The sequence below is a fragment of the Lactuca sativa genome, chromosome 2 (assembly GCF_002870075.4).
Source record: "Lactuca sativa cultivar Salinas chromosome 2, Lsat_Salinas_v11, whole genome shotgun sequence".
In the NCBI taxonomy this organism is placed as follows: domain Eukaryota; kingdom Viridiplantae; phylum Streptophyta; class Magnoliopsida; order Asterales; family Asteraceae; genus Lactuca; species Lactuca sativa.
The window spans coordinates 207,180,746-207,203,047 of NC_056624.2; the positions used below are offsets into that span (position 1 = coordinate 207,180,746).

The 22,302-nt window shown below is 36.2% G+C and overlaps 2 protein-coding genes across 2 annotated transcripts; one reads left to right on the plus strand and one right to left on the minus strand.

Annotated features, from left to right (window-relative positions):
* Positions 1 to 7,550: 7,550 nt before the first annotated feature.
* LOC111911737 (ADP-ribosylation factor GTPase-activating protein AGD7) lies at positions 7,551 to 9,823 on the plus strand. The gene is made up of 3 exons (XM_023907488.3): positions 7,551 to 8,608; positions 8,908 to 8,997; positions 9,108 to 9,823. The coding sequence occupies exons 1-3, from the start codon at positions 7,799 to 7,801 to the stop codon at positions 9,609 to 9,611; spliced, it is 1,404 nt and encodes a 467-aa protein (XP_023763256.1). The 5' UTR covers positions 7,551 to 7,798; the 3' UTR covers positions 9,612 to 9,823.
* Positions 9,824 to 9,843: 20 nt separating this feature from the next.
* LOC111911736 (cation/H(+) antiporter 20) lies at positions 9,844 to 14,079 on the minus strand. Its single transcript, XM_023907487.3, has 5 exons — positions 13,871 to 14,079; positions 13,085 to 13,607; positions 11,397 to 11,899; positions 10,391 to 11,290; positions 9,844 to 10,300 (listed from the first exon to the last, which is right to left on the minus strand). Exons 1-5 carry the CDS (start codon positions 14,048 to 14,050, stop codon positions 9,962 to 9,964), a joined length of 2,445 nt encoding a protein of 814 aa, XP_023763255.1. The 5' UTR covers positions 14,051 to 14,079; the 3' UTR covers positions 9,844 to 9,961.
* Positions 14,080 to 22,302: the final 8,223 nt, after the last annotated feature.

Sequence of the window (22,302 nt, forward strand, 5' to 3'; positions counted from 1 at the left end):
ACTATTTTTATGAGCCATGGGAGTGATTTTAAGGCCTTCTGGAAAGTATAATACTTGAAATTTTCGGATTAAGCACTTAATGGATTAAGTGGTTCATCAGCGGGACCACGACGTGACATAGGTTTGGCCACGATGCGGTGACAAGGAAGCAATCACGATCTAATGTCAGGACCAAGGTAGGTTCAAGGTCTTGTTCGTGGTGTGGTGATCAGTTTGATTGACTTTGACGCCGACTGTTGACTTTTTGACCAGTTTGACTTTTGGTCAAAATTGGGTAGACTTGACTATTCGACTAAGGAATGGTCTCAGTTTGGCATCAAGTAGCTTGTTTTAGTTGTTCTATTGTTGAGGGTTGCTGTTGAACTTTTGGTTGTTAGCCCATGTGAGTTTTCTCACTATACTATATATTGCAATATGTATCCTAGTGTGCTATGATGTGGCTATACTGCGGTATGTTGTTAGGCAGGTAGTCCTGTAGTCTGTGAGTTGTGATTCTAAAATGTCTGTTTATCCGTATTACGCATATGTTGACATATTTGTGATGGCTCGATGTGTACAAATTTGTGCGGATAGCTAACAATGTAGGCATTACAACTTTATGTTGAGGGCCAAAGAGGGGTGAGTTGGTGAGAAGATCAACTAATGTGTTGCGAGCCTAGAAATTCATAAAGGTGAGTTGATGGCATGATCAAATAAAGTGTTCTGAGCGTAGCCATTCACAAGGGTCGAGTTGATGTTAAGATCAACTAAAGTATTGTGAGCCTAGACACTCGTTAAATGTATGCTTATACGTATATTGTTGTATGTGGTATTTTGGGAAACTCACTAAGCTTTGGCTTATAGTTGTGTATGTATGCTTAAATGTTTCTAGGTACTTATCAGATCGTGAAGGAGAGATTGTACACACACATCAACAATTTTATGATTCGAGATTCCGCGTTGCATTTCCTTATAACTGTGGTTTTAGATTATAGTTTATGAACAAATAGTTTTACATTGATTATATCTTTATAAAAATGGCTGTTTATTATATTTTAAAAATGAAAAATGTATTGTGAAATTTGGGACATTACACAAAGCGTAATTCAGGGCCTAACGGCATGATTACAACTGACCCTAGTTTCCATTTATGATGAACAAATCCCATAGATTCATGTTATCCATAAGAAGACCCATTAATAGTCCCTAACCCCTTTGATCAAAAAATGCATTGAAAAAAATTAAATCACAAATAATGACAGGCAAACAAAAGTGCAACACAAATCCAAGTACCTATAAGAACGATAAGCGCCTTTGAAACAACATTGTTACCAAACATTCGAAGGCACCCCCATAACACCCTCTCACCTATACTCCCAAACCTAGAAACTCCAATACAACCCACACCAACATCAAGTCATCAACTAAATCTATTTGATTTTTATTTTTTTTGGCTATGATTGCTTAATGAACTTAAAAAACCATAAAGCCTTCACGTGTGTGTGAAAATGTTATTAAGTTTCAAATGAGGACCGATGGTGGAAGGAGAAGATTGACATCAATTGAAAGAAAAGGGAAAGTGTTTACATGACTATCTCATTAAAGACAAGGCCATGATAACTGGTTTACCCATTGATTTTCTTAAAATGACTTTTTGTAGATGTGAAAATGAAATTTAAACCCATAGTTTAAAAAAGTGTTTGACAAATGAATAAGTTCTTTTATAATTAGTTTTCAAAACCTTTAAAATGAAGTTTTTGAAAAATCATGCACTCCTTACCTTTCAAAAGTGCATATGATTTATTCATCGAAATAACTATAAAATGATTATAAATTAATCATATATATATATATATATATATATATATATATATATATTGATGTGACCTTGAAATCTTGAATCACTGCTTTGGTTCGATCCTTAGTATGGCGCTAGAAGGTATCTGCAAGGTCACAGGAGAAAATCGCCATCAGCCGCTTCCCAGGAGGAGGCTCCCGGAAGAACGCTTCGACGGTCAAGTTAGATGAAGTTTAAGGTGTTTCTGGTAAGAATAGCTTGATGAAGAGTGCTTACCTGTAGGTCACCTGAGTGCGTCCTTTTATACTTAGCGACCCTGGTTGTCCGTACGAGACATGATCGCTTTTAGGGGACAAGGTCAGAGGCGCTGATTGAAGTGTTGTGCGCCTCTTTCTGTTAGAGTACTGCCATTGGCTCCGACGATAATGCTCTGATCCTTTGCCTTGTCGCTTGACTGTAACCTTTGTCTTGATGCCGGGAGCGTTCCTTGCGGGCGCGAGCCTTTCACTGGGGCGCCCTGCTCTTAGGGGCGCTAGCGGGCGCTGAGTCCGCTTCTCTTGGCTCGGCCAGGGCTCCAGGTTTCTTGGTCGGGCGTGACTCTTCCGTGTTGGCTTAGGCACGTCATCAAGTCCCCCGGTCCAATAGCCGTAGCGTTGTACTACTCGATACGGCGTTCTGGGCTTGATAGCCTTACACATGTTGTTTCTTCGTTCGCTCACCGTTCCGATTTTAATGGTGACATGACCGCTCATGATGACCAACGGTTACGTCATCGTGTCAGACATTTTGAACATCACGCCCTTTCCGTTTTCTTATAAGAGTGCCCATCATAACTTCTTTTCTACGTTTCCTTTTCCTCTCTATTCTTCTTCCTTAACTCCATTTTCTTTTCTTTCATGGCGAGTCCCCTAGGCATTGTGCCCTTTGCTTCTGAGTACGCGTATCTTGAGACCACTTATGGTATCACTTCTCTCGATGGTGTGGAGTTTCCTTCGCCAGGTTCTTCTATCCTCTCCCCCCCTCCCGGAAAAGTTGGGATCTACCAAAAAACCCTGGATGCTGACCTCCATCTCCCCTTAACTGATTTCCAGGTGGAGGTGCTTCAAAGAGATGGTTGTAGTGTTCAAGTGCTAACACCAAATGCTGTGAACAAGGTTGTTGCCCTTGAGATGATCTGCCGGGCTAATAGGTATCTTCCTGATTACTTCGTGTTTAAGTACTTCTTCCACTTTTGTTGTACTGGTGATAAATACATGTTTTCTGTTCGTCGGGGAGGGCATACTCTAATGCTTGACGACCGGACGCCCAAAAACTGGCAAGACAAGTGGTTTTGGGTTAATCAGGGTTTGGTGGGTAGCGGACGCTACCGTGCTAATGCTTTTGCTGATATATATATATATATATATATATATATATATATATATATATATATATATATATATATATATATATATATATATCAACTTATAACTTTTAAGTTAATCCAAACATATTTTTAATACAAATAAGCTAATTCAAATATATTTTTAAATATTTATTTATTTTTTATATTACATAAACTATAAGCATACTTACTCTATTAAAAAAAACTAATAAGCATCTATCTCTACCTCTCCTAATAAACAAATCCTAAATTTGCCACATATCAATTTTCTAGCATCCTTATTTACCACATTACCACATGACACCATTCTAATTGTATTTCATTAATTTTGGTTATAATTTCAAATTGACATTCAAAATTTGAAAGAAAAAAAAAATTATATCCTAATTTTGACTTTTGAATTTCAAATTCTTTGTTTGATATAAATAGTATCTTAAATTTCTGAAATCAATTCATTGTTTGATATAAATCATATCATAAATTAAAATTCAAATTCATTGATATCTAATTAAACATTCTAATTTGAATAACCTAAAATTATGCTTTATCCCATAAATTAAGTATTAATAAACGGACTATCTTATTTTTTCTTCAAAATCATATCAAAATTTCTTCTTATATATACCATCAACCCAAATAATCGATCAACAAGAACTTCTCTTGCTTCTACGTATTTTGTTTGCTACACAATCATAACCAAAAAAACGAGAATATACCAGGTTACTTCTATCAAAGTTCGTTGCTATAATATTCAATCTATGTTGGTGTTTGTGTTGGTTTCTATCGTTGTGTATCGTTCAATCTTACGAGGTTTTGGTTATGTTGGTTCTCTTTTCTTCCTACATATCCAAATAAATAGAAAATCAAAGTACTATTTTTAAGTATGTGTCGTCATGCTGTCTTTTACTGTTTGTCTTTATAAAACATTTGTAACATCCCCCTCTGGCACGTATCACAATATTGTCCGCTTTGGGCCACTCGGCACGAGGACTTCCCAGGGGGTCACCCATCCTGGTACTACTCCCGCCCGAGCACGCTTAACTGCAGAGTTCTTATGGGATCTGTTGCCCTCACGGCTTTAAAACGCGTTGTGACAAGGAAGGTATCCACACCCCTTATAAGGAATGCTTAGTTCTCCTTCCCAGCCGATGTGGGATCAGATCTAACCCACTTTCACCCCCCATTATAGGGTTCGACGTCCCCGTCGAACACATCGACCCGTGCCCTAGCTCTGATACCATTTGTAACATCCCCCTCTGGCACGTATCACAATATTGTCCGCTTTGGGCCACTCGGCACGAGGACTTCCCAGGGGGTCACCCATCCTGGTACTACTCCCGCCCGAGCACGCTTAACTGCAGAGTTCTTATGGGATCTGCTGCCCTCACGGCTTTAAAACGCGTTGTGACAAGGAAGGTATCCACACCCCTTATAAGGAATGCTTAGTTCTCCTTCCCAGCCGATGTGGGATCAGATCTAACCCACTTTGGGGGTGAAAGTGGGTTAGATTTGATCCCACATCGGCTGGGAAGGAGAACTAAGCATTCCTTATAAGGGGTGTGGATACCTTTCCTATCACAACGCGTTTTAAAGCCGTGAGGGCAGCAGATCCCATAAGAACTCTGCAGTTAAGCGTGCTCGGGTGGGAGTAGTACCAGGATGGGTGACCCCCTGGGAAGTCCTCATGCCGAGTGGCCCAAAGCGGACAATATTCTGATACGTGTCAGAGGGAGATGTTACAAATGGTATCAGAGCCAGGGCACGGGTCGATGTGTTCGACGGGGACGTCGAACCCTATAATGGGGGGTGAAAGTGGGTTAGATCTGATCCCACATCAGCTGGGAAGGAGAACTAAGCATTCCTTATAAAGGGTGTGGATACCTTCCCTATCACAACGCGTTTTAAAGTCGTGAGGGCAGCAGATCCCATAAGAACTCTGCAGTTAAGCGTGCTCGGGTGGGAGTAGTACCAGGATGGGTGACCCCCTGGGAAGTCCTCATGCCGAGTGGCCCAAAGCGGACAATATTGTGATACGTGTCAGAGGGAGATGTTACAACATTAAATATTAAAGGTCTTTCAGTGGTATGTATCATATAGAGTAAATAATTAATCTCATAAGAGTTTTTATTTATTTATTTATTTTTTTTTGTTTTTCTGCATTTTTCTTTACGTTTTTTCTGCATTTTTTCTATTTGCCAACATTTTTTATTTTCTATAATTGTTTTTGGATTTGTGTATGTGTAGCACCATATGTTTTGATGAAACATGAAATAGCAATGTGCTTTCAATGGTATGTCTTATATAACATCCTACTTTTATAGATACATAGTACAAGTTTTTTTAAATCAAATAGTAAAGTGCATTGCTAATTTACTTATTACACATGGACCGTTATGTTAAATAATTTTTATAAATCATCCTACTTTTAATTCACACTTGCATATTTATTTTAACCAACTATCAAGAACATTGACATTGCTATGGAAGTAAGAATAACTATGTGAACCCATCTACTATTCGAAAGTTTAATGCAATTTAGTTTCAACTTTTTTATTTATACTATTAGTTTATACTCGACAACTTAGCAGAATCAATGATTGTTTTATCTAAATATTTTATTATTTTTTAAGTGATGACAATTAGTTTATTTCATTAAACCTTTTAATACAATATATACCAATCGGTTAACTTGATTACTTTTTTTAACAAAATGCCACAAACATATAAACTTGAAGCTTACAAAATGTTTAACTTTAAATAACTAACAATATATCATCTTCATTTTAAAGTTACTATTGTTGTTTTTTTTACAGATTCAAAGAAGAACATGGAATATACCGATGCTAAAGGGATTAGAAAATTTAGAATATAATATAGAAAAATAAAAAATCCAAAAATATTTATACTACAATCAGTGGTTCAAAATCCAAACACTACACGTGTTTTTAAATTGATGAATGAGAATAGTGATAGTTTTAGTTTCTTTTATATATATTATTTTACTAGGTGTGAGACCCGTATATTATACGGGTTGATTAAAACAAAGTGTTAATATAAATGATTAAATGGAAAATTTATTTGAATTTGAAATTTGAGATAACTGAAAATTATGAGAAAAAAACATGCAAAAAATAAATAAATTAAAATTATGTGTTTAGTTATCAAATTTGTGTACTAAACGGGTAAATTATAACAAAATGCTAAACACAAAGGTTTAAATTCTAAATTTATTTGAAATTGAAATTAAAATTTAGAATTTGAAAATTGAAATTAATAGTCATTATGTTAGGTTTAATTTATGGAAGTTATATTAATGATATATTGAAAATAAAAAATGAAGTAAATGACAAGTGGAAAATAAATATATCTTAAAATTATGACAAAATGACATGTGACCAATTGAATGAGAGAATGACATGTGGCAAAACCATTCTTATTTATTAGGGTAGATCATGTATAATTTTTTTTTCATATTAAGTATGTCAAATTTAAATGTTTCATATTACAACGTTATGTTTTTCTCATTATTAATGATTTGTATAACATTATTTAATTTTGTTACCAATTTTAGATAATTATTAAGAAAGACAATCTTACACTTACCAATTATTATATAAATATAATTGTTTGTAATGATATAATTTTTTTTATAATATAAGTTTTTTTTATAATATAAGTTTTTTTATTGCTAACATGTAACACACACTTTAACCTAGGAGTGTTCGTTTGGATGGATCGGTTTGATCTGATCCAATCAAGTAAATTCAAATTGATTTCGGTTTTCAAAACATAAATCCGAATTGTCCAAACTAAATTCAAATCCGATCCGATCCGATCCAATTACAATTCGGTTGGATCGGTTTTTATAATTCGGTTTTCAAAACCGAAACATTTTAAAACAACATATAATTATAATATTATCCAACTTTACACAAGAAGCAAAAACAAATAATTTAGTTGTGATTTGAAATTTATAAACAACTAACAAAGATATATTATAGTTAAATATTTTATAGATATTGCATATTAATGTTTTTTTTTATCGGGTGAAACATTTTGAACCTATTTAAAAAAATAAATTACAAAATTAATAAATAACCATAGATATATATTATAAATAGATAAATAATAAATCTTTATTCGGTTTTTTTGGACTATTCGGTTCTTATTTTAAAAACCAAAACCAATCCAAAATCCAAAATAATAATTCAGTTTTGTTGAAAACCAATCCAAAAATCTGAATATCCGAACCAAATAGTCCAATCCAAATTGTCCAATTGGATAATTGGGTTATATCCGAATAATGAACGGTCCTACTTTAACCTAGCATTTAATAATTAAATACCCCTTAAATGACAATGACATCATATCTGGAACCCAAATATAGCAAATACCCCTTAAATGACATCATCCCATCTGGAAATCAAATATAGCGTTCACCCCCAATTCGCTGCCGCAATCGATCAGCCCAATATCATTTGCCGACGTTGTCGGCAAATACGCATAATCTCTTTCTCTATCTCCGGAAACGTAAACCCTAACAGATCTCCCTCATAAAATTTGAATTCATCAAATTCTTTGACGCAGATCCGAGTACAATCGAACGCCGATCGGATCTCACTGGCGTAAAATTGACAATGGCGGCATCACGGCGTCTCCGTGACCTACAATCGCAACCAGGCAACAGGATCTGCGTCGATTGTTCACAAAAGAACCCTCAGTGGGCATCCGTATCCTATGGCATTTTTATGTGCTTGGAATGCTCCGGCAAGCACCGTGGCCTCGGTGTGCACATCTCCTTTGTGCGATCGGTCACCATGGATTCATGGTCCGAGATACAGCTCCGTAAAATGGAATCCGGCGGCAACGAAAAGCTTAACAATTTTTTGGCCGAGTATGGTATCCCGAAAGAAACCGACATAATTCCGAAATATAATTCCAACGGGGCATCGGTTTATCGCGACCGAATCCAAGCCCTGGCAGAAGGTAAACAGTGGCGGGATCCGCCGGTTGTGAAGGAGAGCCCGATCAAAGGTGGCAGTAAAAAGAAACCGCCAATGTCGGGCGGGGGTGGGGCTAAGGTTAGTAATAATCAGGGAGTTGGTGGGTGGGATGATCATTGGGGGGATAACAGTTTCGATGATGATGGTTTCAGATCTGCGGATAATATGAGGAGGAATCAGACGGTTGGAGATTTCAGGAGCGGTAGCGGTGGTGGTGGGGCGCCGGCTAGGTCAAGATCGACGCAGAGTTTGTATACACAGTCGCAATTAGAGGCGTCTGCTGCCTCAAAGGAGGATTTTTTCGCAAGGAGGATGGCGGAGAACGAATCAAGGCCGGAGGGATTGCCGCCCAACAAGGGTGGGAAGTATGTCGGGTTCGGATCGTCCCCAAATAACATGCCACGGAGTAATTCTCAAGGAGATGTTTTATCTTCGGTCACTCAGGTACGGCATCCAATCTTCTGAATCAACTTTTCCCGTATCTATCGTGTTGGATTATTTACATTTACATTTAGTTTCTGTTTGTTGTGTCTATCCTGATCATCTCTTGTTGAATCTCACATAAACATCCTAATGAGCTTTTCTCTCTTTAATATGATAGATGCATATATGTAGTGTTCGATAATGATTATACATAGTTGAGTGAATGTGAGGGTTCCAGGATACATATCTATATAAATATCTGATATTGGTCCGATAGGTTATTTGATGCTGATTGTATTTAAAATCAAATGTTTGTGCAGGGACTTGGTAAGTTATCCGTTGTTGCTGCATCTGCTGCACAGTCGGCTGCCAACGTGGTTCAAGCTGGTACTAAGGAATTCACAACAAAGGTTTATAATTTGACAACAAAGGATTCAGACATACACATATGCTCTTCTTTATCTGTGATTCATATCCCCAAGACCCCAACCAATTTAGAAATTTTTTATTTTATTTTTAGGTGAGAGACGGGGGCTATGATCACAAGGTGAATGAGACTGTGAATGTTGTGACTGCAAAAACAACTGAAATTGGACACATGACGTGGGGCATCATGAGAGGTGTCATGGCATTGGCTACACAGAAGGTTGAAGAGTATGCCAAAGAAGGTCAAGGTCAAGGTCCCTCCTGGAACCAAACACATTCAAGAGATGGGTTTTATCAGGAGTCAAAAGGTTGGAATTCCAATTCCAATTCCAACTCCAATGGCAGGAATGGAATTTCCAAGAGCTCATCAGGCAGAAATGCGAATTCCGTTGGTGGTTGGGATGATTGGGATAACGATGGTTATAGAAAGCCCACATCTGAAACTACTAATGCGTCATCTCATAAAGGGGGTGACAGCTGGGCAGGGTGGGATGATGATAAAGATGATGATGATGGTTTCTACCAGAAACCATCCAATGGTAAAACCCCTGCCCGTACTGGGGGGAAATCAGATTGGTCTGGGGCAGGCTTTCACTGAGGTTAGTGGTTTGTACTTTATACTTTATATATTATATATGTGTACAATTAATTGGTCAACAAGTTGGGCAGTTGGCAACTAATTGCCCAACTAAAACAGAAGTAATTGTAATGGTATACATTGTTCAAGGGTTCAAATTCTTTTGGTATGTCTTTCGTTTTTATTATTCTGGGCATGTAATTTGGTATAAAAAACCTTAAACCATTTGTTAATTGTTTATTGTTGGTAACAATTTCAATTGGAATTCCAATACTTGCATAAAAAAAACTATATATGATTCTTTTCCACTCTTGTGCATTTTTTACAATAGAAACATTAACGTAGCACTTATTCTCCAACATGACACGTAGCTATACCTCATTTGCTGCCTCTTCATTCTGACTTGGAGATTCTTCTGAAACAATTTTATCATGTTGTTGAATCACAAGCACAGAAGACACAACACCATGGTTGGAAGAGGCTAACAGGTCTCCAACCGGACCCAGCTCTGCATGCTCCGGTTGCCGGTCACCTAACCTAGCCACCATAGCCGTGGGGCACCGTGCTTTGCCTACAACAATCAGATCATACTCACCACTTTTTCCTATTCTCAATATGCTCTCAACGATGTCGTTTCCACTGTTTTCTTTGTATTCCACCATTCCTTCCCACTTTCTCAGGAATTCATCCATCACCTTTTCATCGCTCTCCTGAATGAATATAAAAAAATATATTTTTTTAATTAAAAAACATGTGTTATTTTAATGATGGAAGTATTTAAAAAAAAAGATAAACTGTACCTTCTCTTTTTCGGGATGGATAACTGTTGTAGAGAAGGTATATTTATCTCTGCCTTTACTGGGAGCCGGTTTCAGCCCAACACCATCGTGTTCTGCCCTCTTCTCCTCCACAAATCTCAAAACCGTCACGTTCACCGCCGGATGCTCCACCATCCTTCCTCCCAATTCCAAACATGCACGATCATCAGGTCCACCAAAAAACATTACACACACCTTTTGTGCTACAGTGGTGTCGGAGCCATTTTGTTGGGATTCATCACCAAGCCCTCGATCAACTAATATCGCCACTGTGCATTCAGCTTTATTCAGAACCCTCTGATTGACACCTCTCCAGCCATGGCCCACATTCTCAATCACATCTGGACCCTCCGTTTTTATCCACCGTTTATGGAATGGTAAGATAATCATTGGCACTCCTTTCTCTTTAGCCACGTGGCATATATCCTCATGCATGGTTGGCAGTGCCGAGACAGCTGTGGTGGTTCGAACCACGACTTGACCCATCTGGCCATAAGCTCGGAATGCAACCGCCACTCTCTCATGAAATGCACGTGCTGTGTAGTTAAACCGGCTCACAAACGGCAGACCGTTTTTTCTGACCCGTTGGACCATCACAATCGAGGAACTACGTTCAGTGAGTTCAACCAGGTGGAGTACGTAGAGCTTGAGCCGGGTTTTGTTCACTGACCGAGTTGACTCGATCAAGTTGATTAATGAGGATATGTTTCCAGGGCCGTGAACACATGCCAATACTCTAAGATCGTATTTCTTCCCGGAGGATGACCTTCTACCGCCGCTGCTCCGGGCAGGTTTGTAGACGGCCATGACTGCCGGAGTTGTGATGAAAGTGGTGAAAAGTGCCATGAGAACCAATATTGCAAAAACCTCATCGTTCAGAACCTAAAAATGTTTTATGCAATCAATTTGACCGAATGGAAGAACGTCAGAAACCCTAAAGCATGATAACTGAAATTAGAAAATTGAGTTGCAATGAAGAAACCCTAACCTTTTTTTCTTTGCCGATGTTAAGAACAATGAGTTCGACTAATCCTTTAGTATTCATCAACAACCCTAACGTAAGTGCTTCCCTCACTGGAATCATACACATCACCGCCACCACAAAAGTCCCAAAAATCTTCCCACCGCATGCCGCTGTGATTACCATCGCTAGTAGGCCCCATGCTTTCCCTCCACTAATTTTTGTGACGTCAGTTTTTAAACCACTGGAAGCAAAATATAGTGGGAGAAGCAATCCGGAGACGAAGTCTTCAATTCTTTCTATCAATTTCTCGGCGAAATTTCCTTTGGGGATGGTTAGTCCGAAGATAAAAGCTCCGAAAATGGAATGTATGCCGATGAGATCTGTAATGAAGCCAGAAACCATGACGGTCGCTAGTGTCAAGCAAATGTAGACCTCGTCTACTGTGTCGTGTTCCGGTGAGCACCGATGAGCCACCCAATTCATTGCTGGCCGGATCACAACCATCATAAAGATCACAAAAGCAACTCCTGACAAAATTTTGAAAAAAAAGTTTGCAGAAAATATTAATCAAATAAATCAATCTGTTTAACTTTTTAATTTTTAATTTTTATTTTATTTTATTTTATTTTATTTTTTTTTTTGCAGTTTTACAAACAAAGTTATTTGAATCAATAAAGATCACAAAAGCAAACTCCTGACAAAATTATGAAAAAAAGTTGAAGAAAATACTAATCAAATAAACCAAACTTATTGATTTTTTAATTTCTTTTTTTTTTTTCAGTTTTACGAACAAAGCTATTTGAATCACATCATAAAGATCACAAAAGCAATTATTGACAAAATTAATGAAAAAAAGTTGAAGAAAATATTATTCAAATAAACCAAACTGTTTAATTTTTTATTATTTTTATTTTTATCTTTTTATTTTTACAATTTTACGAAGAAAGCTAATTTGAATCAATAATCAATTTGTGTAAAAACAAGCCATTTTTATTATAAGCTAAATAAAAATCATACATCCGTTTCAGTTTCATGTAAATTCGTTAAATCTGTTCATCCATAGACTTATAAGTGGATGCACAAGTTATTTGGGTCGAATAACATGCCGACTTTGCATAAAACGAGTGGAACTTTTTGATACTTTTTTTCTATTTATTTGAAGTGTCATCATTATAAATAATAATTTTCTTTTCCTTTTACCAACACAATTATAAAGAGTTTATTGTTTTTTTTTCAATTTTTTCTAGTTTTCATTTGAGCAGGTTCTTTTTGTTTTTCTTGAGTCAATATCTATCATTTTAAAATTCATAGATATTTTATATAGTTATAAGAAATTTATTAAAATAATTATTTATTTTTTTTAATAAACATTAACAAGGTTATAAGCATTTTAATGCATTTTCAATACTTTCTAAATAAGTTGTTTCGTTTTCTTTTGAGCTACTCTTTTTTTTGTTTTCCTTAATGACGAATTAAAATCAATCTATTTAACATATATAGAAACTGTTGCATCGAATTTGACTTGAATTGTTATTTCGCTTGTTGCACGTCTTACAAGTCATAAAAGGGGGAGTTGTACTCGATCGTACAACTTCAAAATCACATGTTACAAGTCTTCATATATTTATGAAGATTTGACTTTCTTGTGATTATGTATCATTAATCTTGTGACACTTAGAAAAGCAAAAGTAGATAGAAAGGAAGACCCAAACCTGAAAGAAGGACCCACACAGAAACCAATGGGCTTTTATGAGGCCCACCTTCGTCGCCGTTTCCAGCAAGTGCGACGGCGAGGGCAAGCAATATCCACGCCACGATATCGTTAAACGCGGCGGCAGCCATGGCGGTCTCGCCGACTCTGGTGGTTAAGAGCTTCAACTCCGCCAGAATACGTGCAAGCACCGGAAAAGCTGTGATGGACAGAGCCACCCCCATGAACACCAAGTACTGAGCATAGCCGACTTTATCAGCTCCGTCGATTGTTTTCCGGAGAACGAATGCAACTCCGATACCGAATATGAAAGGGAGCGAGATTCCGGCGGCTGCTATTGCAAATGCTCGTTTTCCACTCCGGCGGATGGAGCTCAGGTCAAGCTCCAGACCGACTAAGAAAAGAAAGAAAAGCAGTCCAATGCTTGCGACAGACTCAAGGATGGGAGAACTCCATCGGGGAAAAATCCGGTGCATGTACTCTTGATTCCGGCCCAACGCAGATGGTCCTAATAGGATCCCACCCTGAATATATGAAATGTTTTCTCAGAATAAATTATACAATTATAAAATTTAAGCAGCAAAATGTAAGTAACACGAATGTCTAACTTTCAGTAAAGGAATGATCGGAAAATCATAAAACGTGAATAACACGGAAAGTTCCGGCCAGTACCACTAGTTCGTAAAGTGCAAAACAGAGACACCGGAAAAATGAGACATACGACAGGTGATTGTAGATTTGAAAGAATATATTAACATGTATGTAGTAGAGAAATGGAGGAACATACGACGATCTCGGCGATGACTTTGGGCTGACGGAGAGGCTTGAGGAGGAAGGCTAACGAGCGGCCGACGGCGAGGACAAGGGTGGTTTGGATAATCAACAATGGAAATGCATAGTCTAAGGGATTGTCACCTTGCCAAACTCCATCGGATGCGGTTTTGATTGCTGTGATATTCACCGTCATCTCTGCTTACTATCGTCAACAATGAAATAAGCTAGGGTTATATATATATCGATCTATACAAACACACGTAACCTCATGGTTATCATTATCAACAGTTCAACACCCCCTAAATAGCAATTATAAATTTGGTCCCTGCTCTATTCAAAGTTGCAACTATGGCTCATATTTTAAAATTTTCTGGACATCATCCTTAAATTTGCATTTATTGCGGATTTGATTCATTCCCGAGCTTACCACAAAAGCTGTTTAAAGCACCATATATACACATATACTTTAAAGTTTAAACGACACCGCATATACTTCACAACAAATTAATATAGCTCACATTGCACCGTAGATAATATATATTGAGGCGGTACCGTTGTTTCTTCTGACTAATACACAATACGTGTCTAATTCTTGTTTAGTCAGAAGAAAAGAAGGCATTCAAACGGCCAGAAAACATTCCACAAGTGTAGTCATTCAGTTTGTAAGTTTCTTGGGACGAAATCAAGGAAAATAAATTGTTTTCTTTGTTCTAGCCGTCAACATGTCATCCTGAATGATAGGTGAGTTAGGTAACACCTTTAACAAGAGATACGAACCCCCATTTCGTCTGTAAACAGATTAGAAGAATATATCCCGCAAAGGTGCATTTTCCGGCGATTTAAGGGATGCCGGAGGCGGCTGCGGGGAGGGGCTGGGAACCTTGATAGGGTGAGAGGGAGCTTGTACATGCCTTTTGATAACGAGTTTTTCTAAAGCCTAATCGGCAACCACACTTTCTCCCTCGTATTCTCTCGGTTTCCGGCTCAAATATATAATTCAGAGTTAGGATCTTATGGCTTTTGAAGATATCCGCTTTCCAGGTTCCAAAAACGGGAAAGAAGAAGTCCCGATGATGCGTCGTGTTGCAGGGGGCAACATCTGGCCATATTTCCAAGATTTACAAGATTGGTTCCTATGATCTGATCTCTTGGCAGTATTATCCCCAAACCGGATTCCTTTGACAAACATGGTGTTTCCAAAACTGCAAATTAGCCCCTGAACTTTTATATCCTTTTACTTTAATTTTACTAAAATTTAATTATATCTAGATAAGTTTTCAGAGTTGAAAATTGACCCCTAGACTTTTATATTCTCTTACCTTAATTTTATAAAAAAAAATATTTTATTTAATTATATCTAGATAAACCTCAAAATTGAGTAACTTTTTTTTTTTAATAATTTAGAATATTTCAAAATTATTTAACTCTCTATTATTAAATTTTAAATCTTAATAAGACAATTTTAATAGATTATATTTTTAGTTAATTTAATCCCTTGAGTATTGTATTTTCACATTTTGATCAATTACCTCATCAAAATAATTATTTGTGTTATTATTTTTTTATTTTTTAAATGTCAAAACTACTAATCCCGAAGTACAGGTGTCACATAATAGCCAAACAATATATACATATAAAATTACATATATCAGGGATAAGTGTTCATAAGGTAGAGTAATCACCTCAATTGTGTAATTTATCCTTTAGTGAATTCTCATAGATATAGAAAGAATGCAGAAAACCTATATAACCATAACAACAAAAACAAAAGCTCCATGTCATGTACAAATGTGGTGAGGGGGGGGGGGGGGGGGGGGGTAAGATGGTAGACATTCGTAACTGTTTCCAAAGACATATATAATCATAATATGATAGGTTTTATAGGTGACAAAAATCATGTGACAAAAAATTACTTAATTTTTAAGTTCACATGCAACCTCATTAGATCTATGTTTTCACTATTGAATGTTATAATCTATAAACATCAAAGAACCCTATGTAAACTCTAGTTTAATCGAAATTCATAAGAGAGTTAAGGTTTACATACCTTTTGATTATTCTTGTAAATAACCAATGAAATCCTTCTTCAAAAGCTCTTAGAAGAAAGCACCAGAAATCTCCTGCCTCTAATGGTTCACACCCAAACCCTAACAACTAAAGAAACTTGAAAAGAGAGATGAGAGGGGATGGTTTTTGGCTATCCTTCTAGGAGTACGAGTGGCCAAAAATGCGATGCCTAAGGACCCTATTTATAGTTGATATGAAAACCCTAGAAACCCTAATTTGAATAAAATTGTATTATTTTAAATCCTGAATTATCCAGCTTCCTAATTATTCATATTATCCATATGAAATATTCTAGAAACCCTAGGGAGCCTCTGATTTTCGGCAAACCATAGAAATATTCTAGAATTCATTTTTCGTTTAACTATTGAACAATTATATCTTTAGTCCTTGCACTATTAATTGATCCAATTAATCCCAAAATTAATTCTAATTAATTTCTGATTAATTCTTAATTAAGTAATACTATTTCTAATCAATATATTAATTTCAATATATTAATAAATCATTTATTGCTATTTATTAATCATAATAAATCAATAAATCAGTCTCTCGCTCTCTCTCTCAAAGTGATCATATTCAATTGCTAGTTTTGAGAGCAACCCAAAAGGACTTTGCTTGTAATTCAAGTATATACAAATTTAGTTATTGGCTTAGACACCTAATCCAACAATCTCTCACTTGGATAAGTCTATAACTACAATTGCTAGTATAACTTCTAAATTAAACAACAAATGGTGCTTCCCAAAGCAACTCTAGTCTCTGATATAATCATACATCGTTCCTAAGATAAGTGATCAAATATTTATTCGTTCTACAAGATATTGTATGGACACAAGATATGGATTAGAATCAATCTCAATGTCCAAAACTATGGTTCCCGATTTCCCGATTTGTGATGACCTCATAAGACTTTCTAATTGAACATATCAATTTAGTCCTAGTTGGGCCCAACACTATAAGTCAACACCAAATCACCAAGAGACCCAAAGATACTTTTTCCGTTAGGGAAAAAGGAATGAATAAACTTTGACTTATATGCTTGTATCATTTACTCATCAAATCATACATGATACTATGTTTTATAACATCATGTTACTGATGCGTTTTTGCAACACCAATATACAATCGACTTGTAAATCATAACTCATATATCTCCATTTCAATAATATAAGATATTATCGTCTCAGAATTACTCGTGATAGAACAAGTAATTCTCTGAGTGTGGGTTTATCCAATACATAAATCTCCATTTCTAAGTACTCATGAATGTTGTAGCAACCTCGTTGCTATGTCTAATCTCTATAGACAATCTACAATCCAATTCATGACAATCTCAATTCACTACTCACTTTCAAAAGTATGAGTGAATGTGGAATATGAATAATTAAATTATTCAGGAAGTAAAACATGCAAATCGAAACACAAGAATAAATAATTGACAAAGGCAGTAAACAAACTCATAAATAATCTCTATTATTCAATCAACAAAAATCAGTTACATTTATTTTGTTACAAGTTTCAAGCTAATCATCTAACTACTAAAACTAATATCATCTCTAAAACCAATGCTCCTAACATGTTGATTACACTTAACCCGACTCAGAGTCTTCGTGAAAGGATCTGTAGGGTTGTTTTCTGATGACATTATCTTCACCAGGATATGACCTTCAAATCCATGTCTGATGTAATGATACATTTTGTTGATATGTCTTGATTTTCCATGATCTCTCGGTTCTTTGATCAAAGCAACCGTCCCTTCATTATCACATAAAAGTTCCATTGGCTACTAAATGGTCTGAACTACTCCAAGATTGCCGATGAAGCTCTTCAACCAAGCTACTTCCTTTGATACTTCACTTGCAACTATGTACTCTGATTCACATGTAGAATTAGCCACATTGTCCTATTTGGAACTTTTCTAAGTAATTGCTCCACCATTTAATAGGAACACCCAACTAGATTGAGAACGAAGGTTGTCTCTATCTATTCGAAAGCCGACGTTAATATACCCACTCACTCTCAACGTATCACTTCCACCAAGGACTAGAACCATGTCCTTTGTCCTTTGTAGATACTTGAGAATGATCTTCACTGCTATCCAATGAGCTCTGCTAGGATTTCCCTAAAAGAGACTAATCATGCTTAAAGCAAAAGACACATCTGTTGGGTTTTGAGCATTCTAACACTCCTAAGTGTACATGTAACCCTAAATACCTTGGATCTATGTTTTCTCTATTATACATACAAATATGAACACCCAAGGTATTATCCTAATCTAGCATATAAATTAATGAATATAACAAGATAGAATACATACCTCTTTCATGTAGAAAGTCTTCATGAAGCTTGAGTGCCAAGTGCCCCAAGTGTGACACCTCAAATGGTTCACACAACACCAAATACACTTGGAATAACTTAAGAGAATTCTACACTTCATGAAAATCGGCTAGCCCTTTCTAGAATGATACTAGTCGCCGATTTTGTCAAGAATAAGATCTTTATATAGTGTTACAATTAGGGTAAACCCTAATTGTCATGACTTTCCATTTCCTTGGATCCATGGGTTCAAATACACCATGGAGCATCCATGGACCATCCTATGGGTTTTAGCCCAACTTGATTATCCATGGAGCATTAGCCCACTATACAAGTATGGATGATTTACACAATCAACCCATATATTTAATTAGTCTTCTTTTGATCACTTAATTAATCCTAGATTAATTCTTGATCAATACTAATTAAATAATCTTATTATTCTTATTATTAATATACTAGAACTTATAATATATTAATAACCATAAGTGTCTTATTTCTCTCATTATAGTCTATCCAAGTGCATGATGCCATGCAACCCAAATGGACCATGCCGGGTCGGGTCAAGTCTTACCAATTATAGTTATGGACTTAGACATTAATCCAACAGTCTCCCACTTGGATAAGTCTAAAACTAATATTGCGTATGACTTCAGGAACCGACTGGCAATCGTAGCTCTCAAAAGCTTCTGTCGAACTCTGACCTTGTAGATGAACTCTGACCTTTGTCAGTGACTTGTCCATTAGATAAGGGATCATATATTCCTCCATTCTAGATATCATATGGACTGAGACATGGATTATAATCATTCTCTCTGTCCATTTGTTGTTTCCCGATTTCCGATTTATGACGACTGACTAATTGAACAAATCAAATCAGTCCTGGCCCGGCCAAGCACTTCCATTTGTCATCATCAAATCATTGAGGGGCCCACAGATATCGCTTTTATCCCGAAGGTAAAAGGAATGGATAACCTTCGACTCATATGGCTTGTTCTACTACTTGTTGAATCATACACAAAGACACGTTTTATAGCACCGAGTTACCAAATGCATTTTCGTGCAATCAATGTACAACCAACTCATAGTAACAACTCATATCTCTAAGTTTGAAGAATATAAGATATTATCGTCTCATGATCACTCGTGATGAAATCCATGAAGTGATTCCAATGAGCGCGGGTTGAATCCAATACTCAGAACGTATGAGCACTCATGAGTGTTGTAGCCCTTTGTCCAACACCTTAGACCTCTACAAGCGAACCCATGACAGTCTTAATTCATATCTACTTCCAACATATGACCGACTGTGGATGGTTTGAATAACTTAGTCATTCTGGAAGAATAACCCAGTTTATTCGGGAAGTCAAAACATGCAAAGTGAAACACAATAATAATTGAATCCAATATGGTATCAAAACCTATGAACATAAATAAAACACCTTTTATTTATCACCATATGATTACACATTATTCATTGTATACTGTTTCAGCTATCAACTTTATTCTTGAATTTAAAACAATAGTTGTTCCATGCTCCAAGCATGTACACTATGTTTTCTAAACACTAGTCATGCCATACACCAAGTATGCATACTATGTTTGTCTATGATATTTACTTTGTGAACTAGATCCATTGTACATAACTTCAATGATTCTCTTTTCACACTCCCAAATCCTTACTGCAAATACAAGAATTCCAAATTCATGTCATTTACTGAAATATGTTAGATTCTAAACTTATATGCATTCATCCTCTTGTAATGATTATGCACAAAGTCAGAAAGACTTGACAACAATCATTATAGAGTATTCCAAAGGAGATCAGCTCCTTGGAAACATCCTTCTTGCATTAAGTTTCCTAATCTTAAACATATTGAAAATTCTAACTTTGAAACATTTCCAGATTCCATTTTGACTATCACTTCTGAACAAGAGTTGCCTCCTTACAGACTATGTCAATATGGTCCTTCCAGAATTATCACTATACTTCCAACTGTCCTTGAGCACCCAATCTTTGATAAACCTTAGATTGTCCTCGACAACTGTTTAATCCTTTTTAGTCACATCCAATTCTAAACCTTTTCACCTCTTAATGCACCAGACATTAGGAAAATTTTAGAATGGATGAATATAGCACATGTAATCGATCCTATATCCGAAGCATATGGGACACGATTCATGATGTCTCACATAAAGACTAAACCGGTCTTTTGCTATAACATTTCCGTTTCTATTTTCCAAGTTCTCATAATCCAGATTATGAAAAGGGATGTCGTAATCATAATCGAATTTAAGAACGCAAATAATGGACCCATATACAGAATTTCCTTATGTTGAACCATTCCAACATGAAATTCATATATATATCCTTGACTAAATGATTAAAACCTCACGATCTAAGCTTATAGATTTGAGATGAAGTATAATTTCCTCTCCCTTAGTTATAGCAAAACAACTTTTCCCAATTGAAACCTTTTGTTTTCTATAATTAACATTGCTAACTTGCAATACTTATTATAATTATCATGCTCCCACTAACATGATGATTATTAGCATAACACTTATGCTCCCACTAGCTTTGACATGTACTCAGAAATCAGCTGACTTTCTTACCAAAGTTCAGATTTCTGATACTAGATTGTTTTGATAAAACTTTATCAAAATCATACACCTTCCCTTAGATAGCACACTTGTGTGTCTAAACAATTATGAAGAGGGATGCCGTAATCATAATGGTTAGACCTTTTTTCCGCTTCTCACAAGTCCAGGTTAGTGTGCCGGTAAACCACACACGCTCCACTAACGACTTTGAGAATGCAAATATCACAATTGCTATCTAGCTAAAATCTACTTAGTGAAAGTGTTTCCTCACCATCATTTTCATGAATCGGAGAGAAACCTTATGACACTTAGATTTAATGGTGTATATGTTCTTATCCATGTGAATTGTCAAAACCATAGACACAAGACAAGGATAATGACAAATCCACACTCATATGGATTGAACTCAATCTTAATTTCTTGCCACCTGGCAGCTCAAGGGCCTGCCATTGCTTCCAAGTTGTTGTGCAACTAATTGAGAACTCTAAGAACTCATATGCAAAGCCAACTTTAACTGGAATGGGCACAGAATATGTCAACACGATAGGTTATAAACCTCAAGTCGTGTGCTAGTGAAGAACTTCAGGTTTTATTCTTGATTAGTTCTTGAGACTTTCAAGACCTTTAAGACTCCCACTGTCCTCTTGACATATAAGACTTTCTTGTCAGTTATTCAAGAGATAGTGTGGATTCTAATCAAGACAAACACTTCACAAAATTGGCCTAAGTTGGTCTTTGTTTTATCCAAAACATCACAACTTACCAATTTCAAATGTTCAAGAGTAGAAAACTTTTACTCTTACATTTGACAAGTGTTTTAAACCTTCTTTAAGACATGTCACTCAAGTTACAATCTTGGAGTATGACTCTAAGACTTGTATTGGAACGAAGTATGACTCATCTTCTTGATTTAACCATTTCAACAGTTCAAGTTCCTCTTCTTAGTCATAAGAATGCACTAAGATTTTCCTTAGAGAACTAATTTTGATATGGTTTCTTAATCATTAAGATGATCACAAAAACTGATACTAAAGTACTCTCCCATCTTTTCAGATTTGAGAAACTTTTATCCTTCTGCCTAAGTTGATTCTTCTTATTCGCTCTACCTTACATTGAAACTTTTCCAATGTATCAGAATTATACTTTAGCCTGTAAGTATAACCATATTTACTAAGCTTTAGTAAATTATGACGAATAATCTTATCGATCTTTTGTGGTGGACTTAATCAGTGCACAAGAATGTGTACTCGATCCCTTAGTCCGTTACTTGACTCACACATCCATGTGAACAAGTAGTTAGTCTTAATTTTCCAATACTTGAAAGTTCTCATTCATCATGCAATACAACTTGCATGATTCCAAGTTCCGGTCCAATTGAAACTTGGGTGATGAGAATCTTTCCTTATTTGGTAAATTTAGACATTACCACAAATGAAAGAATCAATTTCATATTTCCAC